Source organism: Prunus dulcis, chromosome 7 (genome assembly GCF_902201215.1).
Source record: "Prunus dulcis chromosome 7, ALMONDv2, whole genome shotgun sequence".
Classification (NCBI taxonomy): Eukaryota; Viridiplantae; Streptophyta; class Magnoliopsida; order Rosales; family Rosaceae; genus Prunus; species Prunus dulcis.
This window is the reverse complement of record NC_047656.1, coordinates 6,340,629-6,362,707: the sequence shown is the minus strand read 5'-3', so window position 1 is coordinate 6,362,707 and position 22,079 is coordinate 6,340,629. Positions and strand designations below refer to the sequence as shown.

The 22,079-nt window shown below is 36.9% G+C and overlaps 1 protein-coding gene across 2 annotated transcripts; it reads left to right on the top strand.

The window, feature by feature from the left end:
* Positions 1 to 7,206: 7,206 nt before the first annotated feature.
* On the top strand, positions 7,207 to 22,072 carry LOC117636091 (kinesin-like protein KIN-7O). Of its 2 annotated transcripts, XM_034370543.1 has the most exons (33): positions 7,207 to 7,418; positions 7,547 to 7,636; positions 7,727 to 7,845; positions 8,209 to 8,322; positions 8,412 to 8,493; positions 8,783 to 8,850; positions 8,930 to 9,004; positions 9,149 to 9,294; positions 9,374 to 9,476; positions 11,057 to 11,137; positions 11,303 to 11,371; positions 11,474 to 11,533; positions 11,613 to 11,774; positions 13,491 to 13,547; positions 15,210 to 15,455; positions 15,532 to 15,594; positions 15,675 to 15,860; positions 16,063 to 16,167; positions 17,091 to 17,174; positions 17,327 to 17,476; positions 17,675 to 17,788; positions 17,887 to 17,973; positions 18,055 to 18,258; positions 18,347 to 18,511; positions 18,825 to 19,031; positions 19,165 to 19,254; positions 19,378 to 19,518; positions 19,970 to 20,064; positions 20,619 to 20,697; positions 20,798 to 20,944; positions 21,081 to 21,200; positions 21,283 to 21,354; positions 21,710 to 22,072. In XM_034370543.1, exons 1-33 carry the CDS (start codon positions 7,295 to 7,297, stop codon positions 21,932 to 21,934), a joined length of 3,930 nt encoding a protein of 1,309 aa, XP_034226434.1. In that variant the 5' UTR covers positions 7,207 to 7,294; the 3' UTR covers positions 21,935 to 22,072. The 2 variants fall into 2 exon arrangements, with proteins under 2 accessions (XP_034226434.1, XP_034226435.1); XM_034370544.1 differs by lacking the exon at positions 11,057 to 11,137.
* Positions 22,073 to 22,079: the final 7 nt, after the last annotated feature.

Below are 22,079 nucleotides of genomic sequence, written 5' to 3'. Positions count from 1 at the left end.
AGTCTAGTTTATTTAAGGGCCCAATACATGTTGATTGTTACCCATATTTTACGGTAAGCCTTAGTGATCCCCATATTTTAAAAGCATTGACATTAAATATCAAGACTGTTGGATACAAAGTTATACCAGGTACCCAGCCATTAGCCTTAGTTTTTAGAATCTATTATAAAGTCATAGGAACCAATATGAATTTTCAAGCCCTAAACAAGAGCCCCAAAGATCAAACCTTTTAATTTATAGTAGTAAAGCTGATGCGAATAACCGAGTACCACATACTATTAAATGGTCTGAAGTAAGCCTACCTTGAGACTGGACTTTAGTTACTAAGAGTCAGCCAACCCTTATTCAACATAGTTTAAATAATTTAGATTATATTCAACAATACTTAGATGGTACAGTTAAGATTAATTTTGGTAATCAACAACCTCATAAGTCTTCAGTTCAGCTACAACAGTTACCTACACCTAGTCATTCCCAAAGACATGCCCCTGCACGACATTCTTATACAGCTTCTTCCTCTACTCTAGAACGAGACCTAGAGTTAGAAAAAAATTTAATTGATTTAAAATTAGAATCATTAAGAAAATCGTCCGAAGTTAACCAACCTTGATATGGTAAGAAACCAGTTACAGAAGAGACTAAGTCTGAGTCTCCTGAGTCTTCCACACAAATAGATTTTGAAGCCAATTTTTGCACTGATAATCAATTAAGAACCCTTAATTGGAAAAGATTAGTTTAACATTAATTGGAAAACATTAGAAGATCACCTAAATGCCCCTGAAAATAAAGACAGAAGAAATAATTACCACAAAGTTATCCCTGAAAAAACCAAAAGACAACAAATTTTTATTGAGTGGAAAGACTATATGCGTTCTGCCATAGTTGAAATATTTTGTCTCGATTTTGTAGAAAGCCAATATTTACCCAATGAGTTAAAAACTTTAACCCAAGAAAAATGGGAAAAAGAAGATAAGACAAAAGTACTAGCTAGTCATCCTCTGATAAAGTCAATTATTATTAGCCATAAGAAGTCCAAAATAGCTGCTAGTCCCTTTATGATTCCTGATGAAGACAACAGAAAGATAGTTGAACAGAATAATTACACCAACCAAAGTCTAGTTGACAATCTACTTCCCTAAGAGACTACGCCCAAGTTACAAAAAGAAAAACCTATAGTTAAATTTCAAGATTTAAAATCAAAACTAACCTTTAAGACCAACACCACAATAGGAAAGATAGAAAAAATGTTAGAAGAATTAACACCAACCAAACGAAAAGACAAAGAAAAGGCTGAAACTAGTATTAAAGTTATAGGATCCTCTGAGTTAAACTATACTTTCAATAATTCCTCTGAGTCAGAATCTACCATTAGTTTAAGCACAGAAAGTAGCAATATTTCAAAAATTGAAAATGCATTTAAGAATCTAGAATTGGAAAATGATTTGAAAGTTAAAAGATTAACTAACAAAGTCAACTCTACAAGTCTTACAAAAAATTGGTATCCTAAGCCTATGCCCCCAGATATTCAATTTGAAGAAAGAAATAACCAAAGCCAATTTTCAGTTTCTGCTGATAAGTTATATGAATGAAATATAGATGGTATTTTTGAGCAAGAAATCCTTAATAAACTTGAACATATGTCTATGGTAGCCAGTAGTTACGTTACTAACCACAGTTTTAGACAATCTGAGATAGTTCCCCTATTAGAAACAGGACTGGAACATTACGTTCTTGGTGGGATAAGCACCTAACAGATGAGTCAAAACAATAATGAAGATGGTCTTCCCTTTTTGGACGAACAAATAGGTCGAGGAATAGAAGATGGAGTTAACACTTTATTATATACAATCATTGAGCATTTTATTGGAACACCTAGTAACACTACTGCTAGAATTCATGATCAACTTCGTAATCTTAGATGTCCTAAGTTATCTGATTTCAGATGGTATAAAGATGTTTTTATTTCTAGAGTCATGATTAGAGAAGATAGTAATCAACCATTATGGAAAGAGAAATTTATTAATGGTCTTCCGAATCTATTTTCCCACAAGATTAGAACAACCCTTAGTAATGATCAAGGTCATATTGATTGGAATAATTTAACTTATGGTAATATAATATAATATATATATATATATTAAGGTTATATTCATAGATCATCCTTTAAAAAAATTAGACAATTCAGAAACTGTTTCGATATCCAATTATGTCCTGCAAAATCAATGAAAACGATGCTTCAAGAAAGTACTAAAATTTCAATAATTCAATTGAGTGGTCAAATGATATCGAATTCAAGTGATTTTTTTGTAGAGATGATATTTGAATGAGTATCTATAAAAGAGACGGTTTGGATTAGTGAAATACAATACATGGTGGGCCCTACAAGGGTATCCCTCAAATAAGCTAATTTGAGGGATCCCTCAATAGAAGCTCTCTGTATATATATATATATATATATATTCATATGGAATCAGATGAGTGCGGCGAAATGCTGTGGTTGGGCTCTTTAAAGTGAAACCTCATTGCCCTATTATATATATAGAAATTTAATATATAGTAATATTTATATATTAATAAGTCAGTCAAACTCAAAACCACTTTTAGCCCAGTTTTGGAGACCACACAAAGCTCCAGCCGCATTCAACCATTCGAGAAAACCCGGGCGCAACTCCTTGGGCAATAAAAATCCGGCTACAATTTAAGAAGCCCGGACTGCTACGGTCTCCAAGCTGCAAGGCCCCGGTCGGATTTTGAACTCCTAGCCCGGCTGCACCTCGCAAGCTCCTGTTCCAACAGCTGCCCAACTCAGCGATTAAGAAGTTTGGTTGAACTCTCCATCCGAAAATTCAGCTGAGATTTTCCAAGAACTCCCCCAGCAGTCCCGGCCGTAATGGACTCCAAGCCCGACCATAACTTTCACTTGAAACCCGACCGAGACCCGCCAAAAAATTCTAGCAATTCCGGTCGCAAAGAACCCCAGCAGATCTGACCTTGAGCTTTGCCCAACTTTGGAGTCCCACACCCGGCCGCTATTCCAAAGTGCTTGGGTGAATTTTCCTACCTCCAAACATTGCCCCCTCGGCTTGCTTGGCTCGGGTTCATTGTAGAGGTAAGCAAGTCGAAACCCAAGGCCATTTAATTTTTTGAATTTTGAAACTCTTTGCTTTCCTTGCACGTTATTCAATTTTGAATTTGGTAGGAATTTGGAAGACACCAATTAAATTGGAGGGACTTTTGAACTTCCTATCCGTTAAAAACCCTAGATATTACAGATATCCAAGTGTTCTATTTCATTTTCATATAAACACATCCACCATAGCTATAGGTTTTTAGAAGGTTCTTTCAAAACCCATATCATCTTCATTCTTCACATTCATCATTTCGCACACCAAATCCACCCGAATCAACGTCAAACTTGAAATTTGCAAGCTTCTAGGTATGTTGCACTAATTCTTGGTTAATTTTGGTATGATTTTGATGCATCTATAGCCTTCAAAAGTTTAGACTTGAAACTTTGAACATATGAATAGTGCCATGATGTTCTTCTCGTTATTGATTCGAATCTTACTTTCTTCACTATATTTTTCTTTGATTCAATTTTACTTCATGTTTGTAGGATGGAATCTATTCCAAATGATAGTGCCCAATTTTTTGAAGATATGAAAGTGGCCATGGACAAAGACTTGGGCAAGGAAGTATTTGCGTACTTTCTCAATGCCTTTCCCAACTACGCCCAATATATTCTCGGCCCATTTTTCTCCGCCTATCCGGAGGAGGTGGCGAAGGTGTGGGTGACACAACTGAGAAATGGCCCAACTTATTTTTCAAACTTCACATGGGCAACCGTTTGGGGGAGGTTCAAGCCATTCAAAGGTTGGCCGACGGGAATCCCCCACAAAACGGATCCCGCTGCAACTAAAAAGGCCCCATCAAAGAAAGCATCATCTGCCTCCCGGAAGTCCAACCACTCAAGCTTAGAGGATGGCAAGTTTGATTGGTATCATTGGTTCAAGGCATTGGAACAAAAATTGAAGGGCCATTGGAAGAAAATTGGCATAAATGACACATTGCTCCTATGTGGGGGAAGCCCATTTCCTTGCGACCGATCCCTCGTCATCGCTACCCTATGCTTTTGGTCTTCCTCCACCAATTGCATGAGGCTCTGTTTCGAGATGATGACCCCCAAGTTGCTGGACTTGGCCGCTATAGCCGGCCTTTGCCCTCATGGAGATGATTTCTATGCCGCCAACCTTCCGGAAGCCAAGATGGGCTTAGATTTTCACAAGTCAAACAAGACCTCAGGGAGTTGGGTGAAGACGTATCTTGGCCATGGCGGAGATCCCACCGGCCCTCCTTCCATCAATGGCGTATCCTATACTGAGCATGTGGCTTTTCTTGTGATGTGGTTGTGCAAGTTCTTGGCATGCGCAAAATCCGGCTAGATTACTAAGGAATTCCGAGCCTTGGCGGAGGTACTTGCGGATGACAATCAAGTGGCCATGGGCCTAATCTTTCTTGCCTATCTTTATAGAGGGCTCCGCGAGGTAACCACTAAACCCATGGATTATCATGCTTCTAGCCCTATATGGATTTTTCAATTGTGGCTCCAGCTCTATTTTCTGGAATTAAGTTCCACCACCGTTTGCCCAAATGACAAAGCACTTCTGGGTCCGCCCTTGCTCAACGCCCCATGTCAGAAGCATTATGTTGAGGATTGCTTTCGATTTTTCTATGAGTGCCAGGAGAGGACTAGGGAGCATCTCTCCATTTGCCTAGATCACCGTTTCCCGGATTATCTAGCCTTGGATCTTCCTCATATCCTACGGCGGAGACAAAAGAGGAGAGACATAATATGTGGGCAAGCATCCTCATCAGCCGAGATCTTCCATACGGCCTAATAGTGAACAAACGTAATAACTATCATTGTGGTGGTGAGCTTTATTATCCCGCCGCGGCCGGCTACCAGCTTAGCTTTATACAGAGCATCTCGATACCACCCATGGATTCCGTCAACTTGTTTTCCTCTTGGTGGGTGGAATTTAAGGATGCAAAAGAGGTCACTACCTTGACAAATTTCAACCAAGACTTGGTGAAATCCTTCAGTATTCCGATTAGAGATTCCCGGTTTGGTGACTCTAACATTTTTATCTACTGGTGGAAAGAAATGTCAGCCGGTTGGTTTCCTCAAACATGCTCAGAAATTGAGGATAGGATCTTCAAGCATTGCCCATGCTCATTGGTCTTTCAGCAAGAGAAAGAGAAGAAGAAGGCCCAAGCAAAAGGTAAAATAGTTACACTTTTTTCCCTATTTTAATTTTGGCCATCTTTTTTTTTTTCCTAACCCTTCAAATCTCACAGCCGACACTGCCGAGAAGGAAAATCCTTCTGCCGACATTATTTAGAAGGAAAGCTTCACCAAATTCGCCGATGCTAATTCTGGGCGGGGCGAGAAAAGGCCCAACGCCCCCGAAATATATAATTTCAAGGGTCGGCCCCGCTTTGGCGGAATGAGCACCGGAGGTTTGGCCAAATATTCTTTAATGGTGTCGAATGCCCTTTGGTGAGTCTCTTCCCACCGAAATTTCTCTTCATCTTTGAGTTTTAGCAAAGATGAGAAGGGCTCAACTTTTCCCGCGGAGTTGGCTATAAACCTTCGAAGAAAGTTAATTTATACCAATAGACTTTGCACACTTTTCTTTTTTTTAGAGGAGGCGCGTCAATGATAGCCTTCGCCCAAAACTCATTTACAACATTATAAAGAGACTTCGAACTTACTATAAATTATAAAACTGTCATCGATTTCTTAAAATAAACCCAACTCCAAAACGTCATAAAAAACCAAAAACACTCAACATGGCATCAAAGTAATTTAATAATCAAAATTAAATTCAACAGGGCCAGTTGTCCTTTTTTGAGTTCGTTTATAGAAATTAAATAGTGTAGAGTTTATTTATATCAGTTGTGCTAAGAATATGTATATAACGAAACATCTCAAAAAATTACCCTAATATTAAACAAGATATTTAAAACAGAAGGGCTTTCCCAACAAAAAAATAAATAAAGCATAAGGGCTTCTTTTTATTTATGTAAGGTTTTTTTAATCACAAATAGTCCTTAACGTTTACGATTTTATCACGAATGGTCCTTGAGGTTTTTTTGTGACACTAATAGTCCTTAACGTTAGTGCTTTTTATCACAAATTGTCCATCCGTCAAAAATTCTGTTAAGTGTAATAAGTGGAGCCCATATGTCCAATCACATCGTGACATGTGGATTAAATAAATAAAGAAATAATTTTTTTTAATTTTATGAAAATCCATTCTCTCTCTGTCTCTCTCCCCCTCCCCTCTGCCCTCTCTCCTCCCTGTGCTCTCCCTCTCCCTCTGTTTTTTTTTTTCCTTGCCTCTACAGCTCGACCACCCCATGCCCACCCACCCGCAACCCACCCCTCTCCCTCTGTATATTTTGCAAAATAATCACTTGCACAAGGTAGTTTCACATTTCCTTTTACACAAATATTTATTCAAACAACTTAAAATAATTAAAAACAGAGGGGGAGAGTAGAGGAGGAGAGAAAATACAGTGGGAGATGGTAGGGGAGTTGGGTGTGGGTTGCAGCTTGCGGGTGGCTGTGTTAAAAAAACAGAGACATATAAAAGAATCCCAAATACCATTTTTTCTTGCAGGTGGCAGGCAATGGGCAAGAAAAAAACAAAGGGGGATTGTGGGTTATGATTTATATACCACTATACAAAGATGGAGAAAGATATATGAGTTATATTATTATTTTTACAGAGGGAGAAGGAGAGGACAGGGTGGAGAGAGGGAGAGCAGAGGATGGAGAGAGAGATGGAGTAGAGGAAGGGGGATGAAAAGTTGTAGAAAAAAAAAAGGAATTTTCATTAAAAAAAATTATTTAATTATTTTTTCATCCACATGTCACAATGTGATTGGACATATGGGCTCCACTTGTCTTCCACATCAGACACTTAACAGAATTTTTAACGGAGGGACCATTTGTGATAAAAACCCCTAACGTTAAGGACTATTACTGTCACAAAAAAACCTCAAAAACCATTCGTGATAAAATCTTAAACGTTAAAGACCATTTGTGATAAAAAGCTTTTTTTTTAATTTTAATTTTCTGGAGCCTTTTTGGGTCATTACCGGTCCACTTCCAAAGCACCCAGATACAGAGGCGGGAAAATTAGCCGAGCCAGAAAAACCCCAATGAGCTTTTGAAAACCACCATAATTGCGGTAAGCAATAGCCACCGAATTCTGCAAAACAGAGAATGGAGAGAATACACGTGACCGTGCGAGCTCGGCCGCTCTCGGCTGAAGACGCCAAGACCAGCCCTTGGCGTATCTCAGGCAACTCCATCTTCATCCCCAACCACTCCTCCAAGTTCGAATTTGGTACCAGACCCTCTCTCTCTCGCTCTCGCCTCTGCTTCTCTGCAGTTTTAACTCCCATGGGTTTAATGTTTTTATTTTCCAATTTTCTTATATTTTCTTCCTTCTTTGTTTATTTTTCGTGTTTGTAGATCGAATTTTTGGTGAAGATTGTAAGAACTTCGAAGTCTACCAATCTCAGACCAAAGATATAGTCGCGGCTGCAGTTCGCGGTTTCAATGGTACATTCAATTATACCCATTTTTGACTTAATTTGAATTTTCACTTTAATTTCTGATATATATACTATACGTTGTTTTGCTTACTTGTAGGAACAGTTTTTGCTTATGGGCAAACTAACAGTGGGAAAACTCACACAATCCGAGGGTCGGCTATTGAGCCGGGGGTGATTCCTCTTGCAGTGCGTGAGATGTTCAACATTATTCAAGAGGTACTCGTTTAGTAAGTGCGGGTTGGACTGTCAAATGTGTAAAATGGGTTAAATCAGTGGGCAACATTGTAAAATGGGTTTAGTAACTAATCTGAAAACTCTATTACCAAATCAGTGTTGCTAGTTCTAATGTTGAAAAGGTTTAGTGAAAAGTTGTACGATTACATTTACATGCTCTAGAAATCACGTTAGCCTTTCAGTTCTCAGCTACAGAAAATTGTTGTTAGCCTGGACTCGTAAAAACAGTTGAAATGAGTAGGTGGCCTCTTATTTACGTAACTTAGCTATTAGCATTTGTGAACTACTGAATTTTATACTGTAAACTCAGTGTATGCACATACTCAGGTTATTTCTTGCTTTTAGGATGTTGATCGGGAGTTTCTTTTACGAATGTCTTATATGGAGATCTATAATGAGGACATAAATGATTTATTGGCTCCTGAGCATCGAAAATTGCAGATTCATGAAAGTCTAGAGGTATTGAATTTACTATAAAGTTGAATTATTATGATAGTTTGTCAATAATTATATTGCTGCAAGTTCTGTTTCCCTTTATGCGCATGCAGCGAGGGATATATGTTGCTGGATTGCGCGAAGAAATTGTTGCCTCTCCAGAGCAAGTGCTTGATCTCATGGAGTTTGGGGAATGTAATTACCTTTTTACAGTATCATACACTTTCTTCTTTTTCAAAATACTATTCAAGAGTTATTTAGCTCTCTCTCTCTCTCTCTCTCTCACACACACACACACACACACACACACACACTTACTCACAACACACATACACACCAACTCCTGGCACGCAAATACACATGTAGAGAATATTTATAAAAACACCATCCACTCTCAATCCCTCCCTTCACCTAAAAGCAAGGAGCTATTATTGACCTAGGCATATTGACATTATTTTGACATTATCATCCTTTAAAATTTCAGCTCATCGGCATATTGGAGAGACAAATATGAATCTGTACAGTAGTAGGTCCCACACCATTTTCCGCATGGTACAATTTTACATCCTTACCGTTGTTGGTTGCCATTTAGGTTATACATCTCATATGGCTATTATTATGCTTTAAATAGATAATTGAAAGTCGAGATAGAAACGAAGATGAAGATATTGGTAGTTCTTGTGATGCGGTCCGTGTTTCAGTTTTGGTATGTTTTTATTAAAATTAATAGATATCTTTAATTTTTTTTTTCCCTCCTATTTTATTATTGATGAAACGTGTGTTTTTGTTGTATTTGTAATTCTCACAAAAATTCTTTTGTTTTGCTCTGAATGTTTTCTTTTGGTTCTAGAATTTAGTGGACCTAGCTGGTTCAGAACGTGCTGCAAAAACTGGTGCTGAAGGTGTCCGGCTCAAAGAGGGTTCCCATATAAATAAAAGCCTTATGACATTGGGAACTGTCATTAAAAAATTGAGTGAAGGTGCTGAGAGTCAAGGGTATGTTCTGCATTTGTTGAATGTCAAGTGTATTTCTATGAACATATCATATATTGACCTTATTCGGTACTTGATGCAGGGGACATGTGCCATATCGAGATAGCAAACTTACGCGAATTTTGCAACCTGCTTTGGGTGGAAATGCAAATACAGCTATAATATGCAACATCACGCTAGCACAAGTAAGGTTTCCGATGGTCATTTTTTAATGATAAACAGAATTATTTATTTATTTTTTGAAAAGGAGAAATTTTATTTCATAAAAAAACGGTACAGAAAAGTGGACAAGTAATCCACCAATAACAGAAAGAAACAGGACAACTAGTACATAGATGTACAACTATGAGAAGAAACCAATCCTTATCAAGACACTGCTGCCTTCCAATCAAGCAAAATATTTGAAAGGGATGTTTTCCTAAAAATTGGAGAAACAGAAGCCCATACCGCTGCCCAGTACTTTGCCTAAATGATAACCTAAATACAAGGATCAAAGTCTTGTTGGACAAGAGGTCCATCATCTTGATAATCTCATAAAAAAAAAACCAAACTATAACTCTGTCATCTGAAATAAACAAACCCTACTTATATCTACCCCAAAGCCGACTTGACTTTCCCCGACAGGTCTTGATGAGGAACACAAGTGGATGGGTTTGATGGTTGAATAAAATTGTTTACACCTTGACGATTTGATGATCGAATAAACTTGTCGGAACTTTTCAGCTCTCTAAGTTTGTGTGATGCAACCTAACCCTAGTTGTGATGCACTAAGGCCTCTAGGAGTGATTCCTAGAATCCTTCTGGTGTGGTGCTAGTAGTTCCTATCCTTTTCCTATAATTGCTTGTCGTTCCATAAATTTCCCTTTTGTTCTTTCTCACTACAATCTTACAGCCTTAAAGATTTAATTTTAAAGAAGCTTCAATCTTGTCTATTAATTATCCCTCTTGTCCTGCATCAGGTCTCCACTTCATCCCAACTATAATCTCAAAAATTATTGTACGTCTCTCCAACCAAATTACCCAAAAAACCATTTCATAATATCCATGCTTTCCTTTCACCCCAAAAAGACTTAAACAGTTCACAAAGACTTTCTGAGGGTGGCTGAGGAATAACCCAACTAACCCCAGCAGCCTGAACCCATTGCCACCCCAGCCCAAAAGCATACGGGAAATGTAAGAATAAGTGAGTTCCAGACCCACTGTTTTTTGCACAAAAGAATGTTAAATGACAGGCATTACTTGGAGGGTTCTAGGTGTCAACTTTTCAAATGGTGTGCACATGTAACAGGATGCTTATGGGATAGGTTTATGTATGTAGGCGTAGGGGCGTCCTTTCTTTGGTCGTTTGGTTGTTAGCTTACATTGGATGGGGTCCTGAATGTGGCAAGGAAGTTCTTTAATTATGTTTGGACCATATGATGCACATTTTATGGGAGGAAATTTTGGATTTCATATTTCAAATTTCACTGCTTCAAACAGTAGAAACATGATTAAGAAAAAGAGGATATCATCTAGTACTTTCAGTTCAGGTTCAAATTTTCTTAGAAGGTTCCTAATCAACCACAAGAATACTCAACTCGAAAAATAGTAGTATATTGTGTATTGGTCAAAAGAGAGTGTTAATGATTGACACCCAACTTTTGTAATTTGCTTCTGACTCTCTTGTTTTCTGTAACTTGTGCAGTTGAATATTCTTTAACTTTTGAGTTATGATATTTTATTTTGTATGTTCTCGCGTGGTTTCTCAGAACCTTTGGTTTGACAGATTCATGCAGACGAGACTAAAAGCAGTCTCCAATTTGCAAGTAGAGCATTACGTGTCACAAACTGTGCTCGTGTCAACGAGGTTTTTTTTTTTTAAATTTTAAATTTTAATTGTTTATTGGGTTAAATTTAAATCTTCCCTTTGATATTCTGCCTAGTAGGCATTTTTGGCCATAAGGTTGGTTCTTTTATGCCTACCATATGTTTTAACTGCTGCATTTGAACCTATTTCTTTTCTTCATGGCAGATTTTAACAGATGCTGCTCTTCTAAAGCGTCAAAAGAAGGAAATTGAGGTGCTTCGAGCCAAATTGCAGGTTGGTTTTATTTTTATAGCCAGCGTTGTCATTCATTTATAATTATTATCAATTTTAGATTGTGTATGTGAAGTGTAAGCTTTTTATTATTCTGTGTTTCAGGAATCTCATTCAGAACATTGGGCAGAGGAAATCCTCAATCTGCGAAATACACTACTGCAGGTTTGACAATATACACTTTATGGTTTCCTGTAACTAGAAGAAGCAAGTGTATTATGGAATATGTATACTTGCTGTGCAGACTGAGTTAGAGAGGGAGCGCATAGCTTTGGAGTTGGAGGAGGAAAAGAAAGCCCAAGCCGAAAGAGAGAAGATGGTGCAACAGCAAGCTAAGAAAATTGAAAATTTAAGCTCAATGGTTTTGTATTCAAATAGGGATGAGACTCAAGATCGCTTCAAGAAGGTTTGCAAGATGATAAATTAATTTTCATTACTTCTCTTCTTTGATTTTCAAATAAATCTTTTGTTTCTTATTTTTATTGTTTTGGAATTATGAGAATAACTACTACAAAGTTCAAGCTTCCATTATCTTTAGACAGAAAATATGTGCTTGGTCTTATTGTTTCCTTTCCAATCAGATAAGATTTAGTTTATATTGATACACAAAGAGAGGGGGATTAGGGATAGGTAATTTGGTATAAAAACCTAAGCATTGTTGGGTAAGTTGGTGGGGATTTCTTTTGCAAAGGGAATCTTTTTGGTATGCTGTGACCAGAAGCCAGTACGGAATCTAGGGAAATGGATGAGATGCAAGACTGGCTGTGAATGGGTCAAGTCTTAACCATGGAAAGAAAATTTTCGCCAGGTTATGGTAGTTTCTTAGAGTGCTGTAAATTGGTGCTGACCTGCGAAAGAAGAGAAGACCAGATGTGTGTATATCTCCAAATTGGTGTGGTATGTGCAGAGGGCAGAGGAAAGTGAACCATTTATTGCTTCATCGCTCAGTTGCTTTAAATTGTGGTTTAACCTGTTTAGGGAAGCTGCTATGGTTTGGGTTATTCCAGGAGAGTGCTCATATATGTTGAGCGAGGCATAAAGATTTTGGTGGTGGAAAAAAGTGAAGGTTTTATGGAGCTGTAGAGTTCTGGTTGTCCTTTAGGTCATTTGGATGAAATAGAATAGAAGCATTGAGGACTACAGAGGGCCAAAGGTGGTTGAGAGTTGTAAAGTTGATTTGAATTTTGTCCATCTCTATGGGATTCTTCTTGTAATGTTCCTAGGGTCTTTATGCTGTTTTATGAGATTGGAAGACAGATGCTAGTTACATTTTTGATGTATCGAGGCTTGATAGGACCTTGTTTTTGTTTGTTCTGGTTGTACAATTGTTGTGGACTCCTTGTCCACTGCGTGTATTGTTTGAGTTTTGTGTTAAAAAAAGTCTCATTCAAAAAAGTTGTAAGAGATTTGGTATATATGTGGAGGGTTTAAAATGGCTGACCAATATGACCAGGTGCACACTTCATGCATAACTAAAAATGTACGGAATGGTTGATTTGGCACATTAGTCCTGAAAATATAAAAGAACCCTTAAGAAATAGAGCACAAAAAGGAGGTTGTGTATCCATTATGTTATCTTCTATTATCTTACTTCTTTAGGCTGGGAAATTAGTTGATTAGGTCCATGTTGAAGAAGAGAAAATGCTCTGCAAACGAAGTTATATTGGTACCAGTGACAATTTCATACTACTTGTGATTTAGTGGAACTCGAGTCATGTTTGTGTCACGTAATACAGGTGATCTGCTATATAAATAGCTAACCTAGGAGATTTTCGATAGATTTCGTTGTGTTTTAGTGTAACTCAAGTTATGTGACTCCTCTTTGAAAAATTTGTTTTAGGCCCTTTTTCCCAACAAATGTTTATTCCCATATTGTGGGGGACAGTTTCCTGACCATCTACACCTATAATTTGTGTTTATGGTTTACTTGCTAATCCTCTCACTTGTATAATCCTAATAGCTTTTCCCTCCCTGTTTTTTTGTCCGTCTGTCTCGTTCTCTCTCCCTCTGTTTTTATTACCTATATAATCCCTACTAGCTCTTCCTTCCTTGTTTTTTGTCTGTCTGTCTCTTATTCTCTCTCCCTCTGGTTCTCGTTAAGTTTTCCTGTTTGTTGCTGCAGGAGAAGAGGCGTGATACTTGGTGTCCAGGTAATCTTACAAGGGAGACTCAGGGAGAGGTAATACTTTATTCCTGCGAAGTGTATATGATTACTTCATTTCATCTTTCATTTAATTGTAAGTTCCAATTTTTAATCTATACAAAACAGATTTACTCTTGTACATATGTTTCTCTATTGCATGTATACTGTGTTTCTATTTTATTTCAAATGCAAAATAAAAAAAAATTGTATGGTGTTGCTGAGTACTTAATAGAAATGTAATTTTTTTTGAGACACAATTTCACTACGATTGAAATGAGTACAAAGCTTATCAAACAAGAATTCACCAGAAGATACAATCATGGAAACCTCAATCTTCTCAAACTGTACAACTACGCAATTCTTCTTTTGTTTATTATTAGGAAGCAAAGTTTCATTAAAGGAAAACGAAATTCTACAGAAATGTGGACAAGATGGCCACTGGACATAGGTGTGATATCTCGTTGAAATAAAATTGTTTTGCATTACTTGAGTACAAAGGTGTTTGAATAAAAATCCAAGACACAAAGTCAGAAATACAAATTAGCCTCATCTTTATTAACTGATCTAATCGATTAACAATTAAGCTAATCAAGGAAGTCAACTCTTCAATCAGAATCAATTTGATGCAGCAAACAGCTTATATTCCAATACCAAGCATTCTCATGCAGCCCATATTTGCTTTTAGTGATAGCATACCACAGGCTTTCTCTCTCCCCGTGAATCTCCGCAACCATTTTCCCAGCAGTGCCTCATTTCCCTTCACCAAATTGGCCCAACCGCCAACCCCCTTTCGATGCAGGACGCATAGGACCTAAGTTTATTAGTTTTCTAATGTATTTGTTAGTTTCCTAGATTCTCTAGTTTTCCAAATTCTAGTAGGATTTCTACTTTTCCAGATTTCCAGATTTCTAGTTTTAAGTTTCCTATTTTATTTGGGTTAGAATTTCTGTTTAAGCAAGGGGGTTTTATCCTGTTATGTCTAGGTTTTCGTTTGCTATAAATACCCCCATGTAGTTCTTTAAAATTTAGATTTGAATGTTGAGTAAACCTTTTCTTAGAACTCTCTGATTTCGTCCTTTCGATCTATATTTTCTTCTCCTTGACCTCCGATATTCTTCTTTGTTCTACTGTTTCTGCCCTTTGTCTCATCTTTTCGACCTATATTTCTTCTCCTCGATCTCTTATATTCTTCTCTGTTCGATTGTTAAGTGATTAATTTAATACCTACGGGCTGTACTACATCACCTTTCTCCTTCACTTGAGATACCACATCCCATATGACCAAATAATCTCTTCCCCTCCAGCATCCCTTCCCATGGAAATTCTCTCATCAGTTTCTCTATCTTTTTATCCACACCGCATTGCATATGATGGATGTGGCCCTAAACTAAAGCTGGAAATAAGGAAAATGGCATCTGCAGCCAATCTTCAGCAATTGGAATGTTACATTTTGTTGAGCCTTTCATATGGCTTCATGCATTTCTTTCATCTGGCTGTATTATAATGTGCAAACGTATTAAGTATATCTATGTGGCTGTTATATTGCCTAGTTCTAGATAACAAGACAGGAGACAGGCTGCTGGAAATACTTATTAAGTACTTTTGTTATCTTTTTTGATATGGTCTCTAAACTTTTTCTGGCCATGTCATATCAGATATGTTACAAGTTTCAGCTATTTTTACTTTGCTGCATTTTAGGTGGTATCCACCATCCAATCAAAGGCATCCGCGGCAAAAACCGTGAGACCTATGCGTGATGTTGGACCACTTCTTCCTTTTCAAGAACTGGTGCATGAGACTGAAGTTGCCGAGAATGAGTCTTGCAAAGAAGATGAAGAATGTAAAAACATCACATTGGATGACTCTGCTCTTCCCGATCCATGTGCTTTATTACATGTTACTAACAGGAGAAAAGTGCCACCCAGGAAGAAAAGCTTAACCCTGGTTTGTACTTTTTTTCATTACATTTTCTGTTCTGAACTTTTGGCAATCCGCATTTTTAATCTCCATAATCTTGCAGGACAATGATTTAGTAGATTTGCAAGCAGAATATGAAGATTTGCTTATAAAATTTGAAATTCAGGTTCATATATTTTATTGTTTCTGTTCCTCAATATATCAGCAATCCTTTTTGCACTCTATACTAATCATTACCTCATACAGAGAACTTTGAGTGAGATACAAATTGAATGCTTGACACGAAAGCTTGCTGAGGCTGATATGTTTTCTGGAGCAATGTATAATGACTACTTCACATCTTATCTCGATAAAGGTACCATTAATGGGGACAATAACATTAGTTTAAGAGAGTCGGAGGCTATTCTTGTGATTAAGCGACTTCAAGAACAGGTCGTCCTCTTACTCTTTTGTTTTATTTTGTTTTGTTTTGTTTTTTTTTTTCATATGGACCTGTTTTCTGATATTCTTTCTTGTTTTATTTATTTATTATCCTTGCAAATTTTAAAATTCAGTATTTAGTTGTTGCTATTTTTATTGCTTTGCTTATTCATTTTGACATTTTTGTCATTTATTGTTTGTCCTCAACTTGCAGATTAAGATGCTAGAAATGGAGAAGTCTTCAAGCCAGCAGAATCTGGATAGTGTAGTTGACCTTGCAACAGAGCAGAACATATGTGCCAGGGAGAAGTTTGGCGAGGTAATCATGGTTTGTGTTAGTCGGTTGTGATATATAAGCATGTGAATAGATTTAATCTACCTGGAGCTTCATCACTTATTCAAGACTTTTTAGGGTGTTAGTAGGTTTAAACATTTACGCCGATAATTGCACTGAACAATCAAGTTGCAGTCTTTTTTTTTTTTTTTTTTGAATGCTAATCTGCTGCAATCTTTTAAGATTCTAGCTTATTATGGCCATCCACCTTAATAAGAAACGCAGGAAAAGAAAATGGTTAACAATACTTTTTTTTATTCCATACAAGCAGGCTTCATTTTTAACAGAAAATTTTGCGTTCTCTCTCTCTCTCTCTCTCTCTCTCTCTATATATATATATATGTGTGTGTGTGTGTGTGTGTGTGTGTGCGTGCGTGTTTGGAATTTTGCAGTTAACCGAATTAGACACACAGAGAGGGTGTGTGTAAGTGTTTGTCCATTATATACATGTGTCACTCACATGTGTGCATGATCAGGACCCCCACTGTTCAACATGCCTCCATATATATTTGACTATTCATCATACATCTGTATATATATATATATATATATATATATATATGTATGAATTTTGACTATGAATACCGTTTCAGGATGCATTTTTAATGTCTCAACAGGAAAATGATTTGTTTTAGGTTTTTTATTTAAGGTGTAAGTCTCTCGTATGTTCTCCTCCTGTCACAGAAGCCAAGTTTCTATATAGCCTTGAAATAAACCTTTCTATTAGCATATCAAGTCAAAGTGTTGTATTTGTTTAAAGTTTCCATCTATGTATGTACAAGCCTACCCACTTGCTGCTCTCTGTTTTCTCTTTTAGAAAGATCCAGAGAACCGTCATTTCTTTCACTTCTATTGTTTTATCTTTTATGAAGATGGTACTACTGTCTCTTATTGTTTGATGTCCTTAGCTCTATGAAGAGCTTCTAATTGCACGTGAGGAGGCTAGGGTCGCTCGTGAGCATCCTTGGAATGAATCTGTAGCAAAAGTGGATGTATGATCTCCTTCCTTTGTGTTAATTTCTGCGGCGAGTCATTATTCATCTATTGTTCACATATTTTATGGTGTTTGTAAATATAGGGTTTGGTTGAGTATACATGTTCTCTTTCGAAGTCTGTGCAGCTAACTTTTAATATCTTTGTATAGGACAAAAGTTCTGACTTGGTGATCAAGCTTGCAAAGGAAGTCCGAGAAATAATGTTGGAAGTTCAAAGCTCAGAAATAGCAATAGAAAGTGTATCTTCACTTCTGGACGAGGGCTCTAAGAGTTTCTCTGTGCTATTTGATACGTTCCTAGTGAGTACTTGTGAAACATCAGCTCCTAATGGCTTTTCTTACTTACAGTTAGTATTCTAAAGATATTGCTTGCTGATGTCATAAGAAGTTATCTCTGAGGTTCATTTAATTTATTTTCTGAAGCCTGTGCGGGTCTTTATTCTATAAATGCTTGTATTCTCTCTCACCATCTAGTGGCTTGACTTCTTTGTAATGTAGGATTTCAAGACTTCAATGTGCCAATTCTCTTTACAACAAAAGAATATTATCAGTAACCACGAGAAGTTAAACTTGTACCTGATGGAAAAAGTTTCTGAACTTGAGAATGAAAAGGTTCGGTTGTAACTATACTTATTTGAAAGACCCTGAAATCTATTTACTTCTTGACCACATTGACTTTTTTTTGTGCTGTATTATTATCTGGTATGCAGTGCCTTCTGCACAATCAAACAGTTGATCTTCAGAACCAGATAGAGGAACTGAAACTAGACGCTCAAAATTCTGAAAAGTCCTTGAGGGTAAGCTTGTATGTTAGTATTAATATGCTTATCACTGTTAGTAACCAGTAAAAGCCTTTCATTGATAGTAGTTTATTTCAGGAACTTCTGGAACAACAGGATTTGGAAAAGGGAGAATATCTTTCTTATATGCAAGTTCTTGAAAAGGAAATATCAGGTTTATCATCTTGTTCTTTGGCTAAGGAAAAGGAAAGTTTGAGAAAAGATGTTGAGAAAACAAGAATGAAGTTGAAAGAGACTGAGTTTAAGCTTAAGAATGCCATACAAGATAAGACCAAACTGGAGGTTTGAGCTTTATGCTTTTTTTTCTTCAGTCATTGATATCATCCAAACACAACCTTTCGCTTTCACAAACATATTCGCTCATTTGCAGGGTGAAAAAGCTTCTGCCGAACGAGAAATAAAACGATTGCACGGTCAGAACTCTCTTCTTGAACGTGACATGAGCAAGCATGACTCTCTTGCTGGTAGAAGGCGTGATTCAGTTATGTCTGATTCTAAAAGAACAAAAAACCTTGCTTTTGAACAGACATTGCAGGTGGTGACAATGTTTTATAAGCTCTTTTCCATTTCTATCCTGCATAAAATTTGTTATGCTGCATGCAAGTTATTTTATCTGTAAATGTCCATATGCTGATGTGAAGAGATACTTATACTGAAAGAAACTAATTTTCTTGCTGAAGAGAGAATGACTTGATAGTTAATATTTTGTTAAGATATTAAAGTAAAATTAGAATTTTACTTGTTATATTTTATGGTCCTAGTTGTTATTCTACTTTGCTTAAGCTTTTTGAGCCTCATTTAGTATTCAGTGATGGCAACTCTATTGTTTTGTTTTTCTTGTTTTTCAGGAAGAATACAAAAAGATGGAAGTTTATGCTTTTGAAATGGAAACAAAGATGACTTCTCTAGAAGAAGAGTTAGCAGCTGTGTACAGGGAAAAAGAAGATGCTGTGTCGATCAGCGAAGGTTTAGCATCTGAACTAGAAAACCTGTCTGAAAAATTGAGTACATCAAACTTGGAACTTGAAGCATTGCAGGAAGAGCTTTTGGCCCTGGTAAGCTAGTCCGCATTTCTCTCTTTCACACTATCCTAAGTCTTTTTCTACTTTCATTTATAAAAATAACTTGCTAGTTTGCTTTTTTGTGCGAATGTTTTAATTTTTCGTTGTCATTTATCTGTATATTCAGAAACAGAGGCTGGAAGAATCTGAATTTGAGCAGCAAAAGATGGAAGGCTCCATTAAAATGTTCACTGAAGAAAAGGAAGACTTGGCGATGGTAGACTAGTTTTGGGGCTTTTCCTTAATTATAAATTAAAAACATCAATCTGTAGTTGAATTTTTAACCTCTGTGTGTTTCTTGGTGCAAAGTTGCTCATTTGATTGTATCGTTGGCTGGCAGCAACTTACAGATTCCCTTTTGGAAATGGAGGAGGAAAGAGCAATATGGTCAGCTAAGGAGAAGGCTTCCATTGAAGCCATAGAAGAGAAATCAAAGGTATACAACATGGAGATTACATCATCATCACGGGAAATGTCAGAGGTGAGGTTCATCTCCGATTGTGTACATCGTGAAGAGTTTGCTTGCCATTCTTCAAATTGTTATCTGCCGAAAATTTCAATTCAAAAGGAAATTGATGGGATGCACATCCTTCTTTCTTTGAGTGAATTTGGCGATTAGGGATTGACCTTATTGTATCACCCTTAGTTTGATTATCTCCTGCTGAAACTTCTAAGGCTGAATCTTTGGTTGTGGTATCACAAAAGATATCTCTTCATCCACATTGCTTGTCCGAAAATATGAATTTCATTTCCCCTGTTTGACTAATAGGAAAGATCTGTTATCACCATTTTGTCTAGATAGTGTAGCTGGTCTTTACCTGTTTCGGATGCATTTACTTGTGATATAGAATGTTTAAAAACAGCAATATTTGTTACTTGATTATTCATAGCGGTATCTGCTTAACCTGCTTATGATTTTGTCAAAATGTAAGGTGAGAAATGAATTGGAGTCTTGTAGAAAAGAATGCAAGGTCCTTAGGGAAAGATTAACTTCTTGTGAGGAAACTGCGGGACAGAAGACTTGCAGGTTTGCATCAGTTTCCTTTCCCCTTTGTTTCTCTGTAAACTGATATCTTCTTTTATATTATTTGGTCTTATATACCATTAGCGGCAATGCATGTTTAATTTTTACTTTGGAATAATTCTGGCCATATTGTCATTTGCTGAATTAAGCAATTATATGGACCTCTAATTTAATTCCCTAAAAATCTAGCTTTTGGTATTCAATGGTCGTCTGATAGGTATATTGTGATATTTCATGTTTTCACCTTTCAAGGTTTGTTAGTCCTTTTAGGGGGTTAGGCTTAGGATAAATTTTCCATAATTCTTTACTGTCGGAAAATGTTAAAAGAATATCCAAAGATGGGATAGATTTGTTGTACGTTTTTGGGATAATGTCACAAATTGTTATCTAATTACAAAAATTACTTTCTGCTCTTTGCTGCTGGATTTATTAGGTTGTCATTTTATTGAATCTTCTTTGCTGCTAGATGTATTAGAATATCTTGAATATTAATATCAAAGTCATGAATTTCTGCAAGACCAAAACATTATTATTTTATTGTACTTCTTCTGTTGTAGCATGGAGAAGTCTTTTGAGATTGATCAAGTGAATAATGACAAAAATATAACTGGCGCTCTGAGCAAACGGTCTGAAGAAGTGAGTTATTTGCTTTAGCTCAGAATATTGTATGGTTATTACACAAAATGCAATGATTGGTATGCACGGCTTTTTAACTTCTACTTTATAAACCATTTAGATGTTGAGCTCAAATTCAGAGATGTGCGGAATTCATCAATGCGAGGAAGTGAATATGCTTCGGAAGGAGCTCAGCTTTCTGAGTAAAGAAAGAGAAGGTTTGTTGACTCAAATAAGAGAGTTGTCAGAACTTTCAAATGACTACCAGGTACGATCTCCATTCTGTTCTCTACGCATCAGGATATAATGGCCAGGGAGAAAAGTTCAGTAGTATTGAGGAAGGAACTAACATTATTTTTTCCGAATTTTTTCCATTTGTTTGATTGATTGCATGTTGGCTACAGAGTCTGAACAACCAGCTCTGTGTTATGTCAAAGGAAAAGGATAAATTAGTGACTCAGATCGAAGAGCAGCAGAAACATGCAATTGAAGAAGAAAGTCTCAGTAAACGTTACAATGACTTGGTAGGTCACTGAAAAGTCCTTGTTTTCTCATTGGCACCTAAATTGTTTGAGTCGTTTCAAATATTGATGAACTTACTACCAGTTAATGGAGGCAAAGGTTCAAGTGGAGGAACTGACAAGGAGAATTTCAAGCATGGAGCTTAAGATTCACAAAGTAAGTGCTTGTATACTTTCATTTGTTATGCAACGTAGTTTTCATCTTTCTGGGCATGACCAATAGATGCGCAGCTGCAGCTTCAACAATTGGGTTTTATAGGTTTTGGTTAAATAGCAGTTTGGATGATAAGATCCACGCTCTCCAAACGGTGTCAAAATTTCTGCCACAAAAGATAAAAAAAGGAAGTAAAAAACTTTTCATCTGGAGTTCTCAGAATTCACAAATTTAGAACTGTCCCAAATAGTTGTTTCCTTTCAGAAAATAATGGAAAAAAGAAAAAAGAAAAAGACTGTTCCAAGTAATATTATCTTTCAAGTTTAGCCTTTAATTTGGCCTGGTATACTTCAAACAGGATCAAGTTGAAAACGGCATAGGGAAGGCAAAGCTTCGAATGAGGCTTCAAGGGGCACAAGCAAGGTTAGATGCCTTTCGAAGTAGATATAAAGAAACACGGGACGAGTCCGATCACATGAACAGAAAGTTTGAGGAGGCTTCAAAAAATCTAAAGGAGCAGTTAGCGACAAAAGGAGTCGAGGTCCTCAGCCTGAAGAAGCAGCTTGCTGCGAAGGGGTTATGAACAAAAATTCATCAAGAAGTTGTAAAGCATGATTATTTGTCTTGTCTACCATTTAATGAAATATATTTAGTAGGAATGAGTGTCTTGTACACAGCTATGAACCTTGACTTTGACCGTAATTTCTTATTTTGTTATTCACTGCAGT